The sequence below is a fragment of the Microcaecilia unicolor genome, chromosome 10, assembly GCF_901765095.1.
Source record: "Microcaecilia unicolor chromosome 10, aMicUni1.1, whole genome shotgun sequence".
NCBI classification, from domain to species: domain Eukaryota; kingdom Metazoa; phylum Chordata; class Amphibia; order Gymnophiona; family Siphonopidae; genus Microcaecilia; species Microcaecilia unicolor.
This window is the reverse complement of record NC_044040.1, coordinates 202,004,211-202,025,536: the sequence shown is the minus strand read 5'-3', so window position 1 is coordinate 202,025,536 and position 21,326 is coordinate 202,004,211. Positions and strand designations below refer to the sequence as shown.

The following is a 21,326-nucleotide window of genomic DNA, read 5'->3' as shown; positions in this document are numbered from 1 at the left end:
TTGCTATTCTGGGACATCATTTTCAGTTTCGAGCACTACCCTTTGGGCTTGCGACCGTTCCCCGCACTTTCACCAAGGTCATGGTAGTTGTGGTATCTTAGTCCATCCTTATTTAGACTGGTTGATTCGGGCAAAGTCGTTCCATGAGAGTGTCCATCTGGCTCGCAAGAGCCAGTTGTTAAGCTTTTAAACATTTTGTGAGCCGGTCGTTAAATTTAGGCAGGGCTCCTCCTGCTCCCTGCTATTGCTTTAATGCACAGCTGCAATCTGTTTGCCTCTCTTCCCCAGAGCCGCAGAGTCCTGGCACATACCTGAAGCCATCCTGGTGGTCTAGTGGAATCTTCGGGGCAGGAAAGATCTCCAGTCTTTCCTGCCGGTGCTGACCCTCTTGCTACTGCATTGCTCTTTAAAAATGGCTGCCGAGACTTCCAGCTGAAGTCTTGTGAGGCCGCCGTTGTAAGTCTCGGCAGCCATTTTAAGGAAGATGCAGTAGCAAGAAGGTCAGCACTGGCAGCGGGAAGGAAAGACTGGGGATCTTTCCTGCCCCGAAGAATCCACTAGATCACCAGGGTGGCTTCAGATATGTGCTGGGAGGGCACCCTGAGACTCGGGGGAGCGGGGAGGAGGTCTGGAATAGGTGGGTGAGTGGAGTGGGGAGGATACTGTTTAAAAGCAAAATTACAAGGTAATATCTGTCCCCTTCTTTCCGCACAGCCAGATCCCTGTGCATTCAATCTGCTGCATACATGTTGTTTTTATTGTTGGTAGAATTTTTATTTAATCTCACTTAGATTTTCAAATATGCCAGCTTGTGCATACAGATTGTATACAGAGGAAGTATAATAAGTACAGTAGTAATTTGTTATAAATTGTAATCAGTGTGTCATTTGGAGCGGCTGGTTAAAGGGATACCCTAGTACTATTATAAAAAGATGGCATGTGGAACTTGCTCCTTTTGCTTTGTGGAATGCAGTGGTATGTTATAAAAATGCACTTGCCTTTATTTTATTACTGCTATTTCACAGAGAAGGTATTGATTAATGAGGGAAGGATTTCCTTTGTGCAGAACTGTCCAGAGTCTGTCTAAATGTGCCAACATAGTCCAGTTTAGCACACTATTAGCAGCCAAGTTCATATAAAGTTAATTATGTTCAGTGGAAAAGAAATCTGTTGGCTCGTGGTGTTTGCTATGTGAATATTCAATCACTGTTCCATTATCAAAATTTGTACTTCAGTATGAGAAACTTCTCCTTTAGTTTCTTTGATCCAAGCTGTTGACTCAGGCAGGAATGAGTTCTCAAACTGAAGGTCTGGGTCCTAAAGATTTTTTTGGATGGGTCTCAGGATGAGAAGCCTCAGGGGAGAAATTCCAAAGTGCAAGCTGAGCAGTAGTTTGTGAAAGCTTTTAATCATGCACCATGATATCTATCTACAGTGCTTTTTTTTTGTAGGAAAAAAGGTACTGGTACTCATGGGTGGGGGGGGAGGGGTCACCATATATGGCTCCGCCCATATGGTAGCCGTACCCACAATAGCCACACCCCTTACACCAGCCATGGCGCATATAAACAATTATCATTGAAAATACTATACCAGTATAGGAGAAAAAAATAACTTGTGATTTTTTTTCATTATAAATAATTTCTGTAAGCTGTTACAGCTCCAGTATACCCAGTGCAAAAAAAGACAGCAGATGTAAATTCTGAAAATGGACATATTCCAAACACTAACATGAAAATAAAATGATTTTTCTACTTTTGTTGTCTGGTGACTGTTTTTCTGATCATGTTGGTCCCAGTCTCTGATTCTTCTGCTCTCTATCTGTTCCCTTAACTCCGTTTCCAGGGCTTCCTTTCCATTTATTTCTTTACTTTTCTCTTTCATTTCTTGCCCTACATCCATAGGTAAATCTAGGTCCTCCACAGACTTGACTGGAGCAGGTATAGAGTGGATCCAGTTTTTGCCTATTTTCTCCATCCATGTGCAGTTTTTTTCTCCTCTCTTCCCTTTCCCTCATCTCCGTCAGTATGCATCTCCTTCCTATTCTTCCCTCCCCTCCATCCATATGCATCTCCTTCCTCTCTCTTCCCTTTCATCCATCCATGTCCAGCATTTCTCCTCTCTCTCCTCCCCTCCATCCATGTTCATCTCACTTCCTCTCTCTTCCCTCTCCTCCATCCCTGTTCATTTCACTTCCTCTCTCTTCCCTCTCCTCCATCCCTGTTCATTTCACTTCCTCTCTCTTCCCTCTCCTCCATCCCTGTTCATCTCACTTCCTCTCTCTTCCCTGTCCTCCATCCGTGTCCAGTGACTCGCCCCAGCCTCCACCTATCCCCGAGATAGTTCCAGCCTCACCTGCCTGCCCTCAGCTCCCCGACTTTCCGTTCGTGCCTACTGCGTTGAAATCTCCTACTTTTTACCTGAAGTCGCAGTGGCGAACTGGCAGTGAAAGCAGCAGGCAGGCTCGCCCCCTCGTCGCTTCCCTTCCCTCTCAGCATCCTGCCTTCCTCTGATGTAATTTCCTTTCCGCGAGGGCGGGACGTTGAGAGGGAAGGGAAGCAAAGAGGAGGCAAGCCTGCTACTGATTTCACTGCCAGTTCGCCCTGTGACCGGGTAAAAAGTAGAAGATTTCAATGCAGGGGGCATGAACGGAAAGTTGGGGAGCTGAAGGCGGGCAGGTGAGCCGGCCCTCAGAAAAAAGTTTCCGGTATGCTGTACCGGCACCCACCAGCACAAAAAAAAAAAAGCACGCTCTGTCTATCTATATCTATATATCAAAGGCTGTGGTTTAAGGGATCTCTGACATGAAGGGTGGAAGAAGAGAGAGAGTAATGCATTGTCCACCCCCCAAATTGCAGGGCTGGCTATACCTGGGGAGAGAGCCTCTCGTTAAAAATGTACCAGCACACCACTGGAAGCATTATAAAATTGATGTGCACACAAGGGGTTAGGCTGCCTTTTGGCAGGGCAGTGATTCAGTGGGCCTTCCCCACTCAGTAAGGGTTGCTTAGGTACATTCCATTTGTGTGGACTGGTGTAGCAAAGATGAAAAGAAAGGTGAACTTTAGTCATGCCTGTTAATTTCCTTTCCCTGAGCCTTGCTAGACTGGTCAAGGGCCTGCTCTGGCAGACTGCAGCACATGGGAATTGCTTGCAAGCTTCTCTGCTCTCTCATTTGTATATAGTCAGTTGAAATTGGGGGAACTAATGATTCTCACTTTAGTGGTTTCGATAAGGTTTATTTGGTGTGTGTTCCTATGGACCTAGTCCTGTTTTGGCTGTGGCATACTGGAGAATTCCAACTTGTATCACCAGTGATGTCACTGTAATAGGTCAGTATCTCTACCTCCATCTGGTGATAGGGGGATTCAACCCACTTTTCCGCACTGGACTAGCAGGACTGAAGGAAAGGAACGTTAACAGGTATGACTAAATTTCTCCTCCTTTTGGCTATCTGTTGGTTTTCAGCTTTTTAAAGTTGTATGAGACAGGCTCAACACTGAAACATGTTGGTCAGTAGATTCATATATAAACATTTTTCTCCGAGGACAAGCAGGCTGCTTGTTCTTGCTGATGGGCGACGTCCACGGCACCCCCTCCAATCGGAATCTTCACTAGCAAAGACGTTTGCTAGCCCTCGCGCGCTGATGCGCACCGCGCATGCGCGGTCGTCTTCCCGCCCGAACCGGCTCGTGTTCGTCAGTCTTCTTTTGTCCGCGCTCAGGACGGTCGTGTTTTGCCGCCGTTTCGTACCCCTCTGAGGACCCTCGCGAGTCTTTCGTGTTTTCATTTAAAAAAAAAACCAAAAACCTTTTTTCCCATATTTCTAGTTTTTTCCCAGCTTAAGTTTTCTTTCGCTTTCGGGAGCGGCCTCGTTGGCCGCCCGCACGGGTTTTTTCCCCTTTTTGTTTTGGTGCCTCTTATCGCGAATTTTGATTTCGCCGGTGCGATTTTTCCGCCCATGACATCGAAGCCTTCCAGCGGCTTCAGGAAGTGCACCCAGTGCGCCCGGATAATCTCGCTCACTGATAGGCACGCCTCGTGTCTTCAGTGTCTGGGGGCTGGGCACCGCCCGCAGGCCTGTAGTCATAGTAACATAGTAGATGACGGCAGAAAAAGACCTGCACGGTCCATCCAGTCTGCCCAACAAGATAACTCATATTTGCTGCTTTTTGTGTATACCCTACTTTGATTTGTACCTGTGCTCTTCAGGGCACAGACCGTATAAGTCTGCCCAGCTCTATCCCCGCCTCCCAACCACCTGCCCCTCCTCCCAACCACCGGCTCTGGCACAGACTGTATAAGTCTGCCCAGCACTGTCCTTACCTCCCAACCACCAGCCCTGCCTCTTAACCACCGGCTCTGGCACAGACCGTACAAGTCTGTCCAGCACTATCCCCACCTCCCAACCACCATCCCCGCCTCCCGATCTTGACTAAGCTCCTGAGGATCCATTCCTTCGGCACAGGATTCCTTTATGCTTATCCCACGCATGCTTGAATTCCGCTACCGTTTTCATTTCCACCACCTCCCGCGGGAGGGCATTCCAAGCATCCACTACTCTTTGTGCTCTTTTGCAAAAGAGGACTCGGGTAGCGAGATTAGCCCAGTGGAACGTTCTGTTCTCTGGCGCTTCGACGGCATCAGCATCTAGAGATTCGTCGGGTGCATCGACGTCGGCAGCACCGACGTCTTCGGGGACCGCATCGAATTCGACGGCATCAAGATGTCTTCCTCCTGCATCGTCGGTACCGAGGCTTCGAAAGAGTGCGTCGGCGTCGGTGGTACCGGGACCCCCTCTGGTGCTGATGTCGTCGGACGGTGGTGCTTCGTCTGGAGTGCAGGTGAGGGCTGTCCATTCCCCTGCTGGTGGCGGTGAGCCTTCGGGTAGGTCTCCTCCTGCCCTGAGGGCTCCTGCGGTACAGCCCCCCCCCCGGGATCGACCTTCTTCGGCCCCGGCCCCGAGGAAGCGACGTCTGGATTCAACGTCCTCCTCATCGGTACCGGGGAGCTCCGGTGACATGCTTCGCTCGAAGAAGTCGAAGAAGCATTGTTGCCGGTCACCTTCCCGACTTGGTACCGGGAGCTCTGGGTCGCCGAGGGAGTCGGCACCCAGCAGGCATCGGCACCAGGAGGACCGCTCACCCTCCATCCAGGAGGTGTTGGTGCGCTCTACCCCGGACAGCCCGGTACCGCCTCCATGCCCGGAACAGATTCTGACCTCGACGCCTGCACCGGCTTCTCAGTCTTTTTCTACAGCTGCTCTGCACGAGAGTCTCTGGGCCGTTCTTCCTGGCATTCTGGAAGAGCTGTTGCGTCCTCCTCCGGTACCGGGGGTGCTTGCGCCACCGGTGCCGTCAAGTGAAGCGACAGCTGGCCCTTTGCCCAGGGTGAGGTCCCCGGTACCGGTGCCGCTTGCGGTACCTGTTTCGGCTGCCTCCCAGGTAAACTCACCGACGACGTCGGGGGAGGGAGCTTCGCCGCTGCCGGCCAGAGAGTCCACCTCTCAACGCTCCCACCGTGGCCATGGTTCCACGGTGTCGAGACGGACACGGCTTCAGACACAGGTCCGTGAACTTGTCTGATACTGATGATGAGGCCTCGTGGGAGGCAGAGGAGGACATCAGATATTTCTCTGACGAGGAGTCTGATGGCCTTCCTTCTGACCCCACTCCCTCCCCTGAAAGGCAGCTTTCTCCTCCCGAGAGTCTGTCTTTCTTGGCCTTTGTCCGGGAGATGTCTACGGCCATCCCCTTCCCGGTGATTGTGGAGGATGAGCCAAGGGCTGAAATGTTTGCGCTCTTGGACTATCCTTCTCCACCTAAGGAAGCGTCCACAGTACCCATGCATCATGTCCTGAAAAAGACATTGCTGGCGAACTGGACCAAGCCACTAACTAATCCCCACATTCCCAAAAAGATAGAATCCCAATATCGGATCCATGGGGACCCAGAGCTGATGCGCACTCAGTTGCCTCACGACTCTGGTGTGGTGGATCTGGCCCTGAAGAAGGCTAAGAGTTCTAGGGAGCATGCTTCGGCGCCCCCGGGCAAAGACTCTAGAACCTTAGACTCCTTTGAGAGGAAGGCCTACCATTCTTCCATGCTCGTGGCCAAGATTCAATCTTACCAGCTCTACACGAGCATCCATGTGCGGAATAATGTGCGGAAGCTGGTGGACTTGGTGGACCAGCTCCCTTCTGAGCAAGCCAAGCCATTTCAGGAGGTGGTCAGGCAGCTGAAGGCATTTAGGAAATTCCTGGCCAGAGGGGTATTTGATACCTTTGATGTTACGTCCAGGGCCACTGCTCAAGGTGTGGTGATGCGCAGACTCTCATGGCTGCGTGCCTCCGACCTGGAGAATAGGATCCAGCAGCAGATTGCAGACTCCCTTGTTGTGCGGATAACATTTTTGGAGAAAAAGTCGAACAGGTGGTAGAACAGCTCCACCAGCGGGATAACGCTTTCGACAAATTCTCCCGCCGGCAGCCTTCAGCATCTACCTCATCAGGTAGACGTTTTTATGGGGGAAGGAGGGCTGTTCCCTACTCTTCTGGTAAGCGTAGGTACAATCCTCCCTCTCGCCAGCCTGCGGCCCAGGCTAAGCCCCAGCGCGCTCGCTCTCGTCAGCAGCGTGCGCCTCAGCAAGGCCCCACAGCTCCCCAGCAAAAGCAGGGGGCGAGCTTTTGACTGGCTCCAGCAGAGCATAGCCGAGATCAAAGTTTCCGTGCCGGACGATCTGCCGGTCGGGGGGAGGTTGAAAGCTTTTCACCAAAGGTGGCCTCTTATAACCTCCGACCAGTGGGTTCTCCAAATAGTCCGGCATGGATACGCCCTCAATTTGGCCTCCATGCCTCCAAATTGCCCACCGGGAGCTCAGTCTTTCAGCTTCCAGCACAAGCAGTACTTGCAGAGGAACTCTCCGCCCTTCTCAGTGCCAATGCGGTCGAGCCGGTGCCACCCGGGCAAGAAGGGCTGGGATTCTATTCCAGGTACTTCCTTGTGGAAAAGAAAACAGGGGGGATGCGTCCCATCCTAGACCTAAGGGCCCTGAACAAATATCTGAACAAACATCTGAACCAGTCAAAGAGAAGTTCAGGATGCTTTCCCTGGGCACCCTTCTTCCCATGATTCAGGAAAAAGATTGGCTATGCTCTCTGGACTTAAAGGATGCTTACATGCATATCCCGATACTTCCAGCTCACAGACAGTATTTCTGATTCCGTCTGGGAACGCGTCACTTCCAGTACTGTGTGCTACCCTTTGGGCTCGCCTCTGCGCCCAGGGTTTTCACGAAGTGCCTGGCTGTGGTAGCAGCAGCGCTTCGCAGACTGGGAGTGCACGTGTTTCCTTATCTCGACGATTGGCTGGTGAAGAACACATCCGAGGCAGGAGCTCTACAGTGCATGCAGATGACTATTCGACTCCTGGAGCTACTGGGGTTTGTGATAAATTACCCAAAGTCCCATCTTCTCTCAGTACAGAGATTCAAATTCGTAGGCGCTCTGCTGGATTCTCAGACGGCTCGTGCCTATCTCCCAGAGATGAGGGCCAACTATCACAGCTCGGCAGATGTTGAGATTGCTTGGCCACATGGCCTCCACAGTACATGTGACTCCCATGGCTCGTCTTCGCATGCGATCTGCTCAATGGAACCTAGCTTCCCAGTGGTTTCAGGCTGCTGGCTGCTGAGTTTTCTCAAATCCCTGTATTGGTGGACAATTTGGTCCAATTTGACTCTGGGACGCCCTTTCCAAATTCCTCAGCTGCAAAAAGTGCTGACTACGGATGCGTCTCTCCTGGGATGGGGAGCTCATGTCGATGGGCTTCACACCCAAGGAAGCTGGTCCCTCCAGGAACGCGATCTGCAGATCAATCTTCTGGAGTTGCGAGCGATCTGGAACGCTCTGAAGGCTTTCAGAGATCGGCTGTCCCACCAAATTATCCAAATTCAGACAGACAACCAGGTTGCCATGTACTACGTCAACAAGCAGGGGGGCACCGGATCTCGCCCCCTGTGTCAGGAAGCCGTCAGCATGTGGCTCTGGGCTCGCCGTCACGGCATGGTGCTCCAAGCCACATATCTGGCAGGCATAAACAACAGTCTGGCCGAAAGGTTGAGCAGGATTATGCAACCTCACGAGTGGTCGCTCAATTCCCGTGTAGTGCGACAGATCTTCCAGGTGTGGGGCACCCCCTTGGTAGACCTCTTCGCATCTCGAGCCAACCACAAAGTCCCTCAGTTCTGTTCCAGGCTTCAGGCCCACGGCAGACTGGCATCGGATGCCTTCCTCCTTAACTGGGGGGAAGGTCTGCTGTATGCTTATCCTCCCATACCTCTGGTGGGGAAGACTTTGTTGAAACTCAAGCAAGACCGAGGCACCATGATTCTGATTGCTCCCTTTTGGCCGCGTCAGATCTGGTTCCCTCTTCTTCTGGAGTTGTCCTCCGAAGAACCGTGGAGATTGGAGTCTTTTCCGACCCTCATCACACAGGACGAAGGGGCACTTCTGCACCCCAACCTCCGGTCCCTGGCTCTCACGGCCTGGATGTTGAGAGCATAGACTTTGCCTCTTTGGGTCTGTCAGAGGGTGTCTCCCGCATCTTGCTTGCTTCCAGGAAAGATTCCACTAAGAGGAGTTACTTCTTTCTATGGAGGAGGTTTGCCGTCTGGTGTGACAGCAAGGCCCTAGATCCTCGCTCTTGTCCTACACAGACCCTGCTTGAATACCTTCTGCATTTGTCTGAGTCTGGTCTTAAGACCAACTCTGTAAGGTTCACCTTAGTGCAATCAGTGCATACCATTACCGTGTGGAAGGTAAGCCGATCTCGGGACAGCCTTTAGTTGTTCGCTTCATGAGAGGTTTGCTTTTGTCAAAGCCCCCTGTCAAGCCTCCTACAGTGTTATGGGATCTCAATGTCGTTCTCACCCAGCTGATGAAACCTCCTTTTGAGCCACTGAATTCCTGCCATCTGAAGTACTTGACCTGGGAGGTCATTTTCTTGGTGGCAGTTACTTCAGCTCGTAGAGTCAGTGAGCTTCAGGCCCTGGTAGCCCAGGCCCCTTACACCAAATTTCATCATAACAGAGTAGTCCTCCGCACTCACCTTAAGTTCTTGCCAAAGGTTGTGTCGGAGTTCCATCTGAACCAGTCAATTGTCTTGCCAACATTCTTTCCCCGTCCTCATTCCTGCCATGCTGAACGTCAGCTGCACACATTGGACTGCAAGAGAGCATTGGCCTTCTACCTGGAGCGGACACAGCCCCACAGACAGTCCGCCCAATTGTTTGTTTCTTTTGATCCCAATAGGAGGGGAGTGGCTGTGGGGAAATGCACCATATCCAATTGGCTAGCAGATTGCATTTCCTTCACTTACGCCCAGGCTGGGCTGGCTCTTGAGGGTCATGTCACGGCTCATAATGTTAGAGCCATGGCAGCGTCGGTAGCCCACTTGAAGTCAGCCTCTATTGAAGAAATTTGCAAAGCTGCGACGTGGTCATCTGTCCACACATTCACATCTCATTACTGCCTGCAGCAGGATACCCGACGCGACAGTCGGTTCGGGCAGTCAGTTCTTCAGAACCTGTTTGGGCTTTAGGATCCAACTCCACCCCCCGAGGGCCCTGTTTGTTCTGTTCCAGGCTGCACTCTGTTAGTTGGTAAATTTTTTAGGTCGATCTCAGTTATGTCCTCGCCGTTGCGAGGCCCAATTGACCATGGTTGTTATTTTGAGTGAGCCTGGGGGCTAGGGATACCCCATCAGTGAGAACAAGCAGCCTGCTTGTCCTCGGAGGAAAGCGAATGCTACATACCTGTAGAAGGTATTCTCCGAGGACAGCAGGCTGATTGTTCTCACAAACCCGCCCGCCTCCCCTTTGGAGTTGTGTCTTCCCTTGTTTTGTCTTGCTACATACGGGACTGACGAACACGAACCGGTTTGGGCGGGAAGACGGCCGCGCATGCGCGGTGCGCATGAGCGCGCGAGGACTAGCTAAGGCCTTTGCTAGTAAAGTGTTCCGATTGGAGGGGCTGCCGTGGACGTCACCCATCAGTGAGAACAATCAGCCTGCTGTCCTCGGAGAATACCTTCTACAGGTATGTAGCATTCGCTTTTTCCCCCCTTCCCCCCCCCCCCCCCCCCCCCAAACTAGTTGAATCCAACAAACTAGCCTATAGATTCAGATAATGTGATTGACAGGATAGCTTTAAATGTGTTGTCAAGGTAATACGCTTACTGGTAGATACATGGAAAAAGGAAAACAGGACAGTGCAGACCAGGACTTAGAACTGGCAAACTGTTCATTATTGGCCTCTCTGTATATATTTTTCAATGTAATGGCAGCAACAGTAAAATAGATATCTCCTTATTTTTTCCCCCCCTCTATCTACCAGCTTATAGTGTATTTGTAAGTGTGTGGAGGATTAGCCTAATAGTTGGTGCAATGTGCTAGATTCAATTCCTACTGCAGCTCCTTGTTACCTGCATATAATATATGTGAATTGCTTTGTTGTACCACAGAAAATCGGTATATCAAATCCATGACCCATTTTTCAGTATAAACTAGGAAACGAGACTTGGGCCTCCCTATTCTGATGCAACCAAAAGGTCTACATTTATTAGAAAGTATTTTCATATGGCTATATGGTCTGTAGCACAATTTGTTCATCTACCCAAAGTGTTAGAAAACCATATAGGAGGAGGACTACTGAGTAGACTGTTTAGGTCAATTGGTCTTTCTTTCCCATCATTTCTCCCTAGAAATTTTTGCCAGCCAGGTGGCATGAAGAAGTAGCTGGGTGGGGGCAGGGAAGTACTGTGCAGCGATATAACACTTTTGGTTAAGTTAGCTGGGTGTTCAGTAAAATCAGCAGGGTGCTACGCCCGAAGGTCCTAGGGAGATGTAGTGTTGCTATCTAAAATTAGCATAAGATCGTTCTGCTAATGAAATGTCATTTAGAAAATGCTTTGAACAACCAAACTCTTTTTCATATGTGAAATAAAGAAAAACATTTTCCATTGGAAAAACATTTTCAAGGTTATTTCGGATAAAATAGAATGGTTGGTGTGTTCACATCGGTCTATGACAATAAATGCCAAGAAACAAACATCAGATGACCTTTTTATTGAACTAAATATAGTCTCAAATACAGTATTTAAGTACTGTACATAAAATTAGCACTTGGGAATAATTAATTTAAGCTAATGTTTAATTTATTCTGTTGCTGTTTCTTGTGACACAGACAATCATACGGACATGATGGAAGTAGATGGAGATGTTGAAATCCCTCCCAATAAAGCTGTAGTACTGCGTGGTCATGAATCTGAAGTGTTCATCTGTGCTTGGAACCCAGTTAGTGATCTTTTAGCATCAGGGTAAGAGTAAGAGTTGGATTTTAAAATTAGTTTTCTTAAGCCATTCTATGCCAGCCCTCTCCCCGCCATATAACTTTAATTGCTGAAGTTACTTGACTCCATTGTTGGTAAATCTCTTTTTCCCAGAGGGGGAAGGGGGGGGGGGGTTCAGGGCACACTGGGATAGTCTAACGTGAAACTGTTTTCACATACAGGTGATGTGGCTGTCTGCAGATTCTAGATTTCCCAATAACTAGTGCAGGTCCACAATTGTTCTGCGGGAGTTGAGGGTCAAAGTTTTCTTGTCTTTAGCGGTTGGTGGCAGCGAGCAGCAATTCATACAGCCTGCTTAGTAGAGTTACATGGAGACAGAAATCTAACCTGTCTTCACAAGAATTTAATGGTACCTCAAAAAATGTTCCGGTCGTCTCTCTGTCTCTCTCTCTGGGTTTGAGCTGCAGGACTGCGGGCAAGGAAGAAACGGAAGTTGGAAACACTCCGTTGCGCACACGGAAGACTTGTCTCTGATTCGCTAGCACTGTTTGCTGAGAGGTCACCACATGCATGTGCCAGTAGGTCAGGTGACCTCTGATACTCACTCATGTCTGTGTCAGAGCTGAGGCCTGCACATTAGTCCTGGAGCAGAGAGGGTTAATGGAAGACTTCCTGCATCTGCGTTGTTAAAGCAAGGAAGAGGAGGCAGCATGCAAAGAACTTGGTACTTGGTAGATGCAGGTGCAGCTTACACTTCCATGGGAACCCTGCAGAAACTGCTTCTGTCCCTGCGGGAGAAATCCCACAGGCCTGGAAGGGATTCTTGCAGGATTTTCGTGAGCCCTTTCCCCGTGCAGGTCTCTAATGCTCGCGCTAACCTCTGAGCTTTCTCTGTAACGTACCTTCTGCTTCCTGTGTTAGAGAAGACTCGGGGGTTGGCATGAGCAAGCAGTATGAATTGCTGCTCGCTGCTGCCGACCACTAGAGAGACAAAACTTACACTGTGGAGGGTCAAGAGAGACAGGGAGATGATTGGTCGCTGGCTGGAGAGGGAACAGGAGGGAGAGATGCTGGACTATTTGTGAGGGGAGGAGGGAAATGAAGGTAAATGCTGGGACTATTTGTGATGGGGGGAAGTGAAGGTAAATGCTGGGACTATTTGTGAGGGTGGGAGTGAAGGTAAATGCTGGATTATTTGGGAGGGTAGGGGAGTAAGAAGGTAAATGCTAGACTATTTGTGAGAGTGGGGGAGGAAGAGAAGGTAAAATGCTGGGCCATGTGTGGAGGGTGTGTGGGGGGGGGGGGGGTAAGATGTGTGGGGGGGTGGAAGTAGGTAAAATGCATAGGGGTGTGGTTAGAAAGTAAAATGTTGGACCATGTGTGGGGGTGTGCCTTGACAATTTTAATGCTGTGTAAGTGTGCAGTGAGACAAAAAAGGTTGAAAATCTCTGAGCTAAGCAATTTCTGGCATATTTCTCTGTCTAACTTTGGTTTTGCTTTGCGATAGTAGGGCTCTAGTCTTGTCTTTTGACCTTCTTTTATACCAATCTATTGATAAACTGCTATATGTTAGGTACTGAACTCATAAAAAGTCTCTGGCTTCTGTTCTCTCTACTGGCTTTTAATAAGTAAGGATTATAGATTGCTTCCACTAGAGACAGGTTTACAGGCCCTAGACAGGCAAAAATATACTAATTGAAAAATTCAATCAATATGTAGGCAGGGTTTTACACTAGAGGAAGGGGATGGCAGATAGAAAAAAAATATTTCCTGAAGTCACCCCTAACACAAAACATTACAGTAGTGGTAAAAATAGAGATCTTAACAAAGGGGAGGAGGTGACCAAAACAAAAACTTTACAAAATACAAGCAAATCTTCTAAATATTGGTGGCAGTCTGTGAGCACAAATGATCATAGTCTAGGCAATAAATTCCTGATCTGGAAACACTAATGGTGTACACAAACTTGGCCATTGTGGAGACATGGCTCATGAATCCCATGAATGGGATATTGCCAAACCTGGGTATAACTTGTTGATAAGAACTTGAGAATAGCCATACTGGGTCAGACCAATGATCCATCTAGCCCAGCATCCTGCTTCCAACAGTGGTCAATCCAGGTCACAAGTGCCTGGGAGGGAGGGATAGAGGTGGCAGACAAGGGGGAGGAGTAGTTCTCTTTGTAAAAAGACAACATTAAACCAGTTGAAATGCAGGGTGTGGGGAAAAGAGGAAGCCCTGTGGATCATGTTGGAAAGAGGAGATGGCGCACTCATCCACACTGGTGTAATCTACAGACCTCTGACTCAAATGGAAGAACTGGACAGAAACTTGGATGATATTGCAAAGGTGAGAATGAAAGGAGAGGTTATGATACTGGATGACTTTAATCTACCAGATCTGCATTGGAGTATCCCATCTGCAAATCTGGAAAGAAGTAAAAAGATAGTGGATGCTCTACAGGGGGCTTTGCTTAGACAAATGATGAAGAAACCCAACAGGCAGGAGTGAGTTGTTGCTGTATTTAATACTCATGGATGGAGAGAGTATGTCTAATGTCCAGGTGGGTGCTCACCTGGGTGGCAGTGGTCACTGCACAGTATGGTTTAATATAAGAGCTGAAGTAAAGTTCAGGAGCACAGGACGAACCTGCCACACCTTGTCTAAACGTCTTGAACTCATGGGCAAATGCATTTCAACTAAACTTAATGCAGAAAAAAACAGTCTCATCCTCTCATCCCAATATAACACGAACAAACCCACCAACATAACCACCTCAGACTACACCCTCCCCATTTCAGACAGCCTGAAAATTCTCGGAGTCATAATTGAAACCTCACAGTAGAGAGCCAAGTGAAAACTACAAAGAAGAAAATGTTCCACTTAATGTGGACGCTCAAATGAGTGAAACCTTTTTTCCCCCCGAGAGAAATATTTCACAACTTTGGTACAATCTATGGTACTAAGCCATCTAGACTACTGTAACGGTCCTATGCGGGATGCAAAGAACAAAGTATCGAGGAAAGCTCTCCACAGAGTGGATGAATACAAAATCCCTCGGGGTACAGATACAGAAAAAGTAGGAAGCGGACCAATGACTTCAGTACGCCGAGACTAATATAAAGTAGAATAAACTTTATTGTAGACTCGACACAGTACTGTGTTTCAGCCACAGGCCTGCCTCATGAGTCTAAAAAAAACATTTAAAAGAAGAAATTTTATATAAAATAAATGACATAAATACATTAAAAATATTAGTAACATAAATGCAGAAAAAAATTGAACAGCATAAATGAAAATAAGATAAATTAAAATCACAGGATTTGCTAACGTATAATCTACATTTATATTTAAGAGACTTACATCAAATAAAATAAAAATGTAAGTTTTTTTTAAAGCACATATTACATGTAGTTATGCATAGGAAAAATTTCTTCAAGATTTTATTCTCCGAGGACAAGCAGGCTGCTTGTTCTCACTGATGGGTGACGTCCACGGCAGCCCCTCCAATCGGAAACTTCTCTAGCAAAGTCCTTTGCTAGTCCTCGCGCGGCCCGCGCGCACCGCGCATGCGCGGCCGTCTTCCCGCCCGAAACCGGCTCGAGCCGGCCAGTCTTCTTTTGTCCGCACTCGGTACGGTCGTGTTTCGCCGTGTCGAGCCCCGGAAAGTCGACCTCGCGCGTCCAAAATTATTTTGACGTGTTTTTTCTTCGGAAAAGTCTTCTAAAGTGTCGGGAAGTGCTCCGGTTTTCGTGTTACCCTTCCCGTACTCCAGCTTTTGCCCCGATAAGTTTTCTTTCGTCGTCGGGGTAGGCCTCTTTCGGCCCTCGGTCGAGATTTTCTCCCTTTAAATCTTTGGTGCTCTTTTTCCATCATTTCGGACTTTGATTTCGCCGGCGTGATTTTTCCGCCCATGACATCGAAGCCTTCCAGCGGCTTCAAGAAGTGCACCCAGTGCGCCCGGGTTATCTCGCTCACTGATCGACACTCGTCGTGTCTTCAGTGTCTGGGGGCCCGAGCACCGCCCTCAGAACTGTAGTCTGTGTTCCCTGCTTCAAAGGCGGACTCAGGTAGCGAGATTAGCCCAGTGGAACGTTTGTTCTCGGGCTCTTCGTCGGCATCGGCACCGGGATCTTCGAGTGCATCGACGTCGTCAGCGTCCAGACCATCTTCCTCGGCCGCCCCTGCATCGAGTGCATCGAGGCATCGGGCCTCTGCATCGGCGCCGAGACATCGGATAGCTGCATCGACGTCGGTGGTACCGGGACCGTCGTCTGCTGATGTCGTCGGACGGTGGTGCATCGTAAGGAGTGCAGGTGAGGGCTGTCCATTCCCCTGCTGGTGGCGGTGAGCCTTCGGGTGGGTCTCCTCCTACCCTGAGGGCTCCTGCGGTACAGCCCCCCGAGACCGACCTCCTTCGGCCTCGGCCCGAGGAAGCGACGGCTGGATTCTACGTCCTCCTCGTCGGTGCCGGGGAGCTCCGGGTGACATGCTTCGGAAGAAATCGAAGAAGCATCGACACCGGTCGCCTCCCCGCGTCGGCACCGAGAGCTCTGGGTCGCCGAGGGAGTCGGCACCCAGCAGGCATCGGCACCGAGAGGACCGCTCACCCTCTGTTCAGGAGGTGTCGATGCGCTCCACTCTGGACAGCCCGGAACAGCCTCCTCGCCCGGAACAGGTTCTGACGTCGACGCCTGCATCGACCTCTTTGCCTTTCTCTGCAGCCGCTCTGAACGAGAGCCTCTGGGCCGTTCTCCCAGAGATTCTGGGAGAGCTGTTGCGCCCTACCCCTCCGGTACCGGCGGTGCTTGCGCCTCCGGTACCGTCGAGCGTGGCGCCGGCTGGCCCATCGCCCGGGGTGAGGTCCCCGACGTCGGTACCGCGTGCGGGTGCCGACTGCGGCCCACCTCCCAGGAGGGGCTCCCCGACTACGTCGGCGGAGGGAGCTTCGCCGATGCGGGCGAGGGAGTCTACCTCTCGACGCCCCCATCGTGGACGTGGCTCCACCGAGTCGAGCCGGGCCGAGGTTGCAGACACAGGTTCGTGAACTTGTGTCTGACACCGAGGGTGAGGCCTCGTGGGAGGAAGAGGAAGACCCCAGATATTTCTCTGACGAGGAGTCTGAGGGTCTTCCTTCTGATCCCACTCCCTCTCCTGAAAGACAGCTTTCTCCTCCTGAGAGTCTGTCTTTCGCTTCCTTTGTCCGGGAGATGTCTACGGCCATCCCCTTCCCGGTGGTTGTGGAGGACGAGCCAGGGCTGAAATGTTTGAGCTCCTGGACTATCCTTCTCCACCTAAGGAAGCGTCCACTGTTCCCTTGCACCATGTCCTCAAAAAGACATTGCTTGCGAACTGGACAAAACCTCTAACTAATCCCCACATCCCCAAGAAGATCGAGTCCCAGTACCGGATCCATGGGGACCCAGATCTGATGCGCACCCAGTTGCCTCATGATTCTGGAGTTGTGGATCTGGCCCTAAAGAAGGCTAAGAGTTCTAGGGAGCATGCTTCGGCGCCCCCGGGCAAAGACTCTAGAACCTTAGACTCCTTTGGGAGGAAGGCCTACCATTCCTCTATGCTCGTGGCCAAAATCCAGTCTTACCAGCTCTACACAAGCATACACATGCGGAACAATGTGCGGCAGTTGGCGGGCTTAGTTGATGCTCTCCCCCCCGAGCAGGCCAAGCCTTTTCAGGAGGTGGTCAGGCAGCTGAAGGCGTGCAGAAAATTCCTGGCCAGAGGGGTGTATGACACCTTTGATGTTGCGTCCAGGGCCGCTGCTCAAGGTGTGGTGATGCGCAGGCTCTCATGGCTGCGTGCCGCCGACCTGGAGAATAGACTCCAGCAGCGGATTGCGGACTCGCCTTGCCGTGCGGACAACATTTTTGGAGAGAAAGTCGAACAGGTGGTAGAGTCTCTCCACCAGCGGGACACCGCATTCGACAAGTTCTCCCGCCGGCAGCCTTCAGCATCTACCTCTACAGGTAGAAGATTTTTCGGGGGAAGGAAGACTGTTCCCTACTCTTCTGGTAAGCGTAGGTACAATCCTCCTTCTCGACAGCCTGCGGCCCAGGCTAAGCCCCAGCGCGCTCGCTCTCGTCAGCAGCGTGCGCCTCAGCCAGGCCCATCGGCTCCCCAGCAAAAGCAAGGGGCGAGCTTTTGACTGGCTCCAGCAGAGCATAGCCGACATCCAAGTGTCAGTGCCGGGCGACCTACCAGTCGGGGGGAGGTTGAAAGCTTTTCACCAAAGGTGGCCTCTCATAACCTCCGACCAGTGGGTTCTTCAAATAGTCCGGCAGGGATACACCCTCAATTTGGCCTCAAAACCTCCAAATTGCCCACCGGGAGCTCAGTCTTACAGCTTCCAGCACAAGCAGGTACTTGCAGAGGAACTCTCCGCCCTTCTCAGCGCCAATGCGGTCGAGCCCGTGCCATCCGGGCAAGAAGGGCTGGGATTCTATTCCAGGTACTTCCTTGTGGAAAAGAAAACAGGGGGGATGCGTCCCATCCTAGACCTAAGGGCCCTGAACAAATATCTCGTAAAAGAAAAGTTCAGGATGCTTTCCCTGGGCACCCTTCTCCCCATGATTCAGCAAAACGATTGGCTATGCTCTCTGGACTTGAAGGATGCCTACACACACATCCCGATACTGCCAGCTCACAGACAGTATCTGCGATTTCAACTGGGCACACGTCACTTCCAGTACTGTGTGCTGCCCTTTGGGCTCGCCTCTGCGCCCAGGGTGTTCACAAAGTGCCTGGCTGTGGTAGCAGCGGCACTTCGCAGGCTGGGGGTGCACGTGTTCCCATATCTCGACGATTGGCTGGTGAAGAACACATCCGAGGCAGGAGCCCTGCTGTCCATGCAGATGACTATTCGCCTCCTGGAGCTACTGGGGTTTGTGATAAATTATCCAAAGTCCCATTTTCTCCCAGTGCAGAAGCTCGAATTCATAGGAGCTCTGCTGGATTCTCGGACGGCTCGCGCCTATCTCCCAGAGGCGAGGGCCAACAACTTGTTGTCCCTCGTCTCGCGGGTGCGAGCGTCCCAGCAGATCACAGCTCGGCAGATGTTGAGATTGCTGGGCCACATGGCCTCCACAGTTCATGTGACTCCCATGGCCCGTCTTCACATGAGATCTGCTCAATGGACCCTAGCCTCCCAGTGGTATCAGGCTGCTGGGGGTCTAGAAGACGTGATCCACCTGTCCACGAGTTTTCTCGAATCCCTGTATTGGTGGACAATCTGGTCCAATTTGACTCTGGGACGTCCTTTCCAAATTCCTCAGCCACAAAAAGTGCTGACAACGGATGCGTCTCTCCTGGGATGGGGAGCTCATGTCGATGGGCTTCACACCCAAGGAAGCTGGTCCCTCCAGGAACGCGGTCTACAGATCAATCTCCTGGAGTTGCGAGCGATCTGGAACGCTCTGAAGGCTTTCAGAGATCGGCTGTCCCATCAAATTATCCAAATTCAGACAGACAACCAGGTTGCCATGTACTATGTCAACAAGCAGGGGGGCACCGGATCTCGCCCCCTGTGTCAGGAAGCCGTCAGCATGTGGCTCTGGGCTCGCCGTCTCGGCATGGTGCTCCAAGCCACATATCTGGCAGGCGTAAACAACAGTCTGGCCGACAGACTGAGCCGGATTATGCAACCTCACGAGTGGTCGCTCAACTCCAGAGTGGTGCGTCAGATCTTCCAAGCGTGGGGCACCCCCTTGGTGGATCTCTTCGCATCTCGAGTGAACCACAAAGTCCCTCAGTTCTGTTCCAGGCTTCAGGCCCCCGGCAGACTGGCATCGGATGCCTTCCTCCTGGATTGGGGGGAGGGCCTGCTGTATGCTTATCCTCCCATTCCTCTGGTGGGCAAGACTTTGCTGAAACTCAAGCAGGATCGAGGCACCATGATTCTGATTGCTCCTTTTTGGCCGCGTCAGATCTGGTTCCCTCTTCTTCTGGAGTTATCCTCAGAAGAACCGTGGAGATTGGAGTGTTTTCCGACCCTCATCACGCAGGACGAAGGGGCTCTTCTGCATCCCAGCCTCCGGTCCCTGGCTCTCACGGCCTGGATGTTGAGAGCGTAGACTTTGCCTCTTTGGGTCTGTCAGAGGGTGTCTCCCGCGTCTTGCTTGCTTCCAGGAAAGATTCCACTAAGAGGAGTTACTTCTTTCTATGGAGGAGGTTTGCCGTCTGGTGTGACAGCAAGGCCCTAGCTCCTCGCTCTTGTCCTACACAGACCCTGCTTGAATACCTTCTGCACTTGTCTGAGTCTGGTCTCAAGACCAACTCTGTAAGAGTTCACCTTAGCGCAATCAGTGCATACCATTACCATGTGGAAGGTAAGCCGATCTCAGGACAGCCTTTAGTTGTTCGCTTCATGTTTGCTTTTGTCAAAGCCCCCTGTCAAGCCTCCTACAGTGTCATGGGATCTCAATGTCGTTCTCACCCAGCTGATGAAACCTCCTTTTGAGCCACTGAATTCCTGCCATCTGAAGTACTTGACCTGGAAGGTCATTTTCTTGGTGGCAGTTACTTCAGCTCGTAGAGTCAGTGAGCTTCAGGCCCTGGTAGCCCAGGCCCCTTACACCAAATTTCATCATAACAGAGTAGTCCTCCGCACTCACCCTAAGTTCTTGCCAAAGGTCGTGTCGGAGTTCCATCTGAACCAGTCAATTGTCTTGCCAACATTCTTTCCCCGTCCTCATTCCTGCCCTGCTGAACGTCAGCTGCACACATTGGACTGCAAGAGAGCATTGGCCTTCTACCTGGAGCGGACACAGCCCCACAGACAGTCCGCCCAATTGTTTGTTTCTTTTGATCCCAATAGGAGGGGAGTGGCTGTAGGGAAACGCACCATATCCAATTGGCTAGCAGATTGCATTTCCTTCACTTACGCCCAGGCGGGGCTGCTCTTGAGGGTCATGTCACGGCTCATAATGTTAGAGCCATGGCTGCGTCGGTAGCCCACTTGAAGTCAGCCTCCATTGAAGAAATTTGCAAAGCTGCGACGTGGTCATCTGTCCACACATTCACATCTCATTACTGCCTGCAGCAGGATACCCGACGCGACAGTCGGTTCGGGCAGTCAGTTCTTCAGAACCTGTCGGGCTTTAGGATCCAACTCCACCCCCCGAGGCCCTGTTTGTTCTGTTCCAGGCTGCACTCTCAGTTAGTTGGTAAATTTTTTAGGTCAATCTCAGTTATGTCCTCAGCCGTTGCGAGGTCCAATTGACCATGGTTGTTGTGTTGAGTGAGCCTGGGGGCTAGGGATACCCCATCAGTGAGAACAAGCAGCCTGCTTGTCCTCGGAGAAAGCGAATGCTACATACCTGTAGAAGGTATTCTCTGAGGACAGCAGGCTGATTGTTCTCACAAACCCGCCCGCCTCCCCTTTGGAGTTGTGTCTTCCCTTGAAGTGTATTGTCTTGCTACATACTGGACTGGCCGGCTCGAGCCGGTTTCGGGCGGGAAGACGGCCGCGCATGCGCGGTGCGCGCGGGCGCGCGAGGACTAGCAAAGGACTTTGCTAGAGAAGTTTCCGATTGGAGGGGCTGCCGTGGACGTCACCCATCAGTGAGAACAATCAGCCTGCTGTCCTCGGAGAATACCTTCTACAGGTATGTAGCATTCGCTGTATGGAGTGAATATATTTGATGCTGTATATTATTCATTATTTCTAATGATCTCTCTAAACTGTTCAAAATCTGCACCCTGGTTCACAAAATCATTTACGAAGAAGCCCCGGGTTACATGACAGACCTCATAGACCTACCAACCAGAAACACATTAAGATCAACAAGAACATACCTAAATCTCCATCACCCAAGCTGCAAAAGACTCAAATACAAATCAACCTATGCATCCCGCATAAGCACACAACTGTGGAATGTATTACCAAAAGCTGTGAAAACTACTACTACTTAACTTCTATAGCGCTACAAGGCATATGCAGCGCTGTACATCATACACATAAAG

The 21,326-nt window shown here is 50.8% G+C and overlaps 1 protein-coding gene across 1 annotated transcript in view; it reads left to right on the top strand.

Moving 5' to 3' along the window:
* TBL1XR1 (transducin beta like 1 X-linked receptor 1) overlaps nt 1-21,326 on the top strand; it is a 405,824-nt gene that overhangs the window by 227,300 nt on the left and 157,198 nt on the right. The window contains 1 exon segment of the mRNA XM_030216860.1: nt 11,243-11,375. Coding sequence (XP_030072720.1) covers nt 11,243-11,375 — 133 coding nt within the window.